We start from the raw sequence: 5,594 nt of genomic DNA on the forward strand, positions 1-5,594 counted from the left end.
CATTTTCTCAGTGGTCTTTTAAGTGTGTCGTTTTTAGCTAAAATCAGAGACCCTGTATCATTTTTAAGGCACCTTTTTTGCAGAGCACCAGGAGTCTCTTAGATATTTTGGGCTGTAGGTGGGACTGTTAGCGCTGAAGTTATCTTAGATAATTTCCCAGCATTAGCGGTAAGTGCATCACAAGCCCAAGCTAGCATTTGTGTCGCAAAACAACGAGCAAGATTGGAGCTATCCAGCCACACAATTTAGAGCCAGCTGGCAGTTTAGAAAAGGAAAATGTGGATCTATTTGTCTGCAAGTGGACATTCTGAATTGGAGCAGAAAAAGGGAGACTTTGGCCATGGAAGTAGCTGCGTCATAAATCCAAGCTTCTTCAAACATGCGGTTTTCATCTGCTGCTGATCCAACACCATTTGAATAAAGAAATACTTAGAAATGCAGTTTTAATTCTAAATTTTTTTACACATGTCCTCCATAAGGAGATTAATGCTACAAGAACATGTTAAAACCACCAAAAACACAATTCTCATCGGAGTAAGTCTTTAATAGAGTAAATTTGCTGTGAAATGCAAGGAGCAGCTGGTGAATTTTCCACTATATGATTTGTCGTCAACATATCTTTTGATAACACAACAATGGATAGAATATATCCTGTTTGTCATGTCCTACTACTTATTTAATTTATCATAAAAATAAAGGTTATTGCAAGAAAATAATATAGACACTGTGGATTTATGGGTGTTTTGTTTACATGAGGAAACTAGAAGGGCTCTATTTATCTATTTGCAAGTCTATGGTTTCATTTATTACATCCCCAACCTTTAAATTGTCATTCATCATTTGCAGTCTCACACAAGCAAACTGAACACACAAGTGGCTCTTCATCAGCTTTACCAGTATGCCAGCAAATACTATGATGAGGTAAGAGGCTCTTCTCCTTCTTATCGCACCCAAAGGAGGCTATTCCACTGTATGCACTACTGCCTGCTATATTTCTTTTTTTTTCCTCCTTTCACTTCTGATACACCAGAAAAGAGAAAGTGTGAAATTTTAATTGAAAGCATTTCTGTGGGATGTGAAATGGAAAATTGTTCTGGGAATTGATTTTTAAGAGTCCATTGTGCCTTGCCTCTTGAGGTCACAAAAAATGGATAAACAAACCCAAATGAACAAGTTGGATAATCAAATTGGGCTGTCAGTCTCCCCTAAGTGTTGCTCACAACAATAACAGCTTAAATGACGTGTTTGTTGATGTCAAATACCACCGTCCTCTCCACCCACTTTGCCCTTTTTTTTCCTTTTGTCTCATTTTTTTTCTCTTAAATTTTCAGCCTTACTTTATATGCTTTCATCCCCCCTTTGCATGTTATTACTAACTTCTCGTACTTTTCTTCATTTGTCTAATTCCAGATCATCAAATCACTGGAGGAGGATCCGGCTGCCCGGAGTAAAAATCTGACCACACGGCTCAACCAGATCGCTGCTGCCCTGGAAAATAAAGTGACTGATCTCTAACCTACTGACGGGAGGGAAGGAAGTGGAAGGACAAGGGACTTTTTATTTCTTTTTTGTTTTCCTGGGCATAAAAAAACTGAAATAAATAAAAATGAGAAATGTTAGAGGGGACTAATTCGATGGCGTATGCTTTACAACCTGGGCCTGGAGCAATTTTCAGTTCTGTGGAGTAACAGAGACTAATTAAATGCACATAGAGAGCGAAAAATGGGGGAAGAAAATGATGGGTTGCGCTGTTATAGGTACGCCTTAAGGCTCACTTGCCAAACCTTCGAGGTCTGAGCGCTCACTCGTGCTTCACTGAATACTTCTCCCACAATGCAGCGCGGGACTCTTCAAGATTTAAGCCCTTCTGTGGATAACTGGCATCAGAGATAATCAGATGTTAAATGTCACTCCGTGTAGAGAAAAAAAAAAGGATTTAAGAGTTGTACTATATATTTTTTTTTATTGTGGGGTCTTGATGCGAAAAGCTTTATAAGGAAAAAAAATTATCTTTTTAAATGGATCACCTTGTGGTGCCGACAGTGTTTTTATTAGCCTGCTTGTGTGCTTGTCGATGTCTGTGTGAAATGAGCGTTGCCAGGTCTGATCATGTGAATGTGGGACTGTGTGGGAATGTTGCGTGCACACACACACACACAAACACACACACAGGATGCCTACTGTCAGGCGTCAGAGTGAAGTGGCGCCTGCTTTGTTGTCATTTGAACCCACCCCTCATAACTGGTAAAACTCTGGAGCTTTGTGCTCTCCAAGAGTTTTACAACAAGAGACCAAAGGGTCCTCTCCAGGACGCTGGTTGATCTAGCAATGTGCAGGCTCATATGAATGACAGGTCACCAGTAGTTTCAGAGACATTTCAGTTCACTCTTGCAGATTTGCTGGATCGTGCTTGTGGAAATTGACGATAGCACAGACGTTCTCCCTTTATTGTACAGTGCCATGAAACATTCCTATTCAACAAAAGCACAGAAAGTAGAGTAATTTCTATTTTAATGTCAGTTAACGACTGAATGAAAAATGTTTTCATTTAACTAGAAGCCATTTTACTCTGCCATGGAGCCGTGTCACTCATATTAGTCCTGCAATAATGTCAGTACACCATGAGCCACAATTGACACTTGCTTTGTTTTATTTGTATTTGCCATATAGTAGCAGTTCAGCAATATGTTAGATTTTTTTGGGGTTATTCTTACATTTTTATTCTTTTTTGTTGTTTTGTGCCTCTAATTTTTTGTAGTTAGAATAACGATCAAGTGTTTTGACTCTAAAGCTATAAAATAGCATTTAGCCAATGGTAGTAATTTGTCAGTTGGTACTTTAAACAGTATGTTCTGAACAAGCTGTAGTGATTTTAGAGCTTTTATTATTTCTGGGAGGTCGGGCTAAATCATGTACATAAGTGCTTTGATAATTATAATATGGGGTGGAATAAGGATTTGATACTTCTTGGGTCATTAAACTACATTCCCAAATTGTAGGGTTTTTTTGCTATGGATTCAACTCTTTGTATCGGATCCCAGATGTGTACAGAGCAGGTCTAGAGACCCCAGAATGTTAACGGTTCTTGCCTTGGCTGCAGCGAGGGTTTTTCTTTCTTTTTTTTCCCCCCACAGACCTCAAATCTGCCTGCCGGCCATCTCAGCGTGGCGTTCAGGCGCACCGACCAACGGCACTTGGCACTGCCCACTCAGTGCAGTGCAAGTGCAGAGTGCCACTCTGTAAATTGAAATCAGCAGGGGAGGCTTTTGATCTTAATTGCATGCCGACTGCAGATTCCATCCTCGTCTCGGCTGTTGTTTACCGCGGACTCCTTTCTCACTGACGGAGCTGACGTGCGAAGCTTCTTTCAGAGCCTTTCTTTAACCGACAATGTGCCTTATTGACTAGGATGATAGATGTATATTGATTCTAAATTATTCTGTCAGTAACCTAGGTGATTATGATGATAGTGCTATAGACACAGCAATGTTTTTGAAATTGTAATCTTCTGTGTGCTGTCTAAAATGCTAGATGCCCTGCTGCAGCCATTCGTGTGCCAATAGGCTGAAGACATTTCAGTATGATTTCTGTAATGGTTGCAATATTACTGTGTGCATTTTCTTTTCTTTTGGGTGTTGTTGGTGTGTGCTTTACTAGGATGTTGGTGGCTCTACGGCAAAAAGCCAAAATGAATAAATGTAAAACCGTGTGATCAGGGGTTCCCCCTGCAAAATGTCAGGCATTCAAAACTAGTCTGAAGATAAAAGTGTAATCTTATGTAGACTGAATGAATATAGCTCAAAACCGTTCCAATGGTGTTTTTATTTTTCCCACCCTGTATTTCAAAAGCTATTTCAGAGTGTGTACGATAAATGACTATCTATACTCGACAAATGACCTTTCTTACTGCTGTGCAGTTATTATTTTTATTTTTGTGTTTCCTATACCATATAAATCTTTGTAAAACATGTTGAAATACTGTTATCTAACTGTATACTCCTATGCATTGAGTCCTGGGACAAAAGCAACAAAAGAGAGAAAAAAAAATGTTCGTGCAGTTGTCGAGACCCCCGCCCTTCTTTCCAATTTTGAAACTTGTGAATGTGCTGTAATGATAAAAGAATCCGGGACGCTCTATTTTCAGTACAGTACAGTACAGTTAATGGAAGCCAATGTTTCCTCCACATTTAAGGCAGCTTAAAGATTCACAATCTTGTTGCTAATCTGGTTGTGATGGATGTACCTAATTTTACTACATTGTATGTGTGGACGGAGCGGTTGCCCACAGGTTTCGTCATGCGGTCCTTGGTAAATAAACTCAGAGACATATATACCCTTCACATCTGCTGTGTTTCTTGCTCGGTATTGATTTGATTGAACTCTCATACCTTATTCATGAGGGGTTGCTTCGCAGTCACCTTGGGTGATAGTTGCCACAGGCAGCTGATTTGTTTTTGAAGTCAACTATTTGTTCTTCAAGTCTTTAGTGTTCTAAAATGATCCTCGACTGACTGAGAGGCCTAAAACAAGGGAAGTAGTTTGGGGGATTTGTGACAATTAAAGCTGACAGTCTCTTTTTAAAACTCTCTTTTAGATGAATGCTCTTAATATTAACTTTGTAGCATGAATCCATCTTCACAAGCGGTATGATAATTGCTGTTTTTTTTCTTCAAATCTTAAATCATGCTACAAATCTGGCAACACAAACTAATAAGTGTGGCATCGTGACATTAGTTAGTATAAATGGCAGCGCCGCTTCCCTGTCATTGGCAATGAATGCTGGAGAAAATGGTCTCAAAACATTAATTACAAACTGACAACTGAGAATGAAATTGAGGTTAGAAAAACATGAAAGGGAAAAAAAATTGCCTTCTCCGAGGGCTTAACAGACCCTGACGACTAAGCGGTTAAATCAAAGGCAGACCAAAAGCCTTTGTAGGCCATCTTCTCACTGAGCAGATCACTGATGCAGCACCCGATACTGTACTTCAAGGGCCGTTGAATACATGTCATTATGTAAAGCAATGAATCCAGTGCATTATCCTTGGCCACTTGTTGTAAATCTAAAGCCCCACAGGGTTTTATGTTCCTATTAGAACATGCAACTTACATTAATTGCATTTACAAGATTGAAGAATAACCCTGTCACCTTAAGAGTTGATGTTTTAAACTACAATCTGTGCAAAAAATCTTACAGAATAGCAGCTTGTTGTTGGATACTGGTATTATGAATTAATTTGAAGCCGGCAGAACCTCCGTCCAGCAGGTTTATTAACACCAACACACTTGCAAAATTTATCAGAAAATTGTGTCTAAATTGAATGTACAGCTAAAGAAAGATTGAAATATGTAATCTAAACAATGTAAAACTGTATAATTTTAACCAACTTTAATTAGCGAGCAAAACTCCACTTTTTATGTTCTATTTTAAAGATATATCACTAACTGAGGCATGGCAAATATGAAAAAGTGAAGTCAAAAGGCTAGAGAGAGAAACAAGATGAGAGAATTCTTAAGGAAGTGAAAAAAATAAATAATGACTATTTAAGAATATTTGTGGGTAATTGAAAAGTCTAAGGGCTTTTTTAAAAAAT

General features: G+C 38.7%; 1 protein-coding gene across 1 annotated transcript in view; it reads left to right on the top strand.

The window, feature by feature from the left end:
- Positions 1 to 4,340, top strand: part of plxnb2b (plexin b2b) — a 160,627-nt gene extending 156,287 nt beyond the window's left edge. The window contains exons 36-37 of the mRNA XM_024281855.2: positions 847 to 921; positions 1,411 to 4,340. Of these exons, the coding sequence (XP_024137623.1) occupies positions 847 to 921; positions 1,411 to 1,515 (180 nt within the window). The 3' untranslated portion in view covers positions 1,516 to 4,340. The remainder of the gene's footprint in view (positions 1 to 846; positions 922 to 1,410) is intronic.
- The last annotated feature ends 1,254 nt before the right edge of the window (positions 4,341 to 5,594 follow it).

The sequence above is a fragment of the Oryzias melastigma genome, linkage group LG6 (assembly GCF_002922805.2).
Source record: "Oryzias melastigma strain HK-1 linkage group LG6, ASM292280v2, whole genome shotgun sequence".
Classification (NCBI taxonomy): Eukaryota; Metazoa; Chordata; class Actinopteri; order Beloniformes; family Adrianichthyidae; genus Oryzias; species Oryzias melastigma.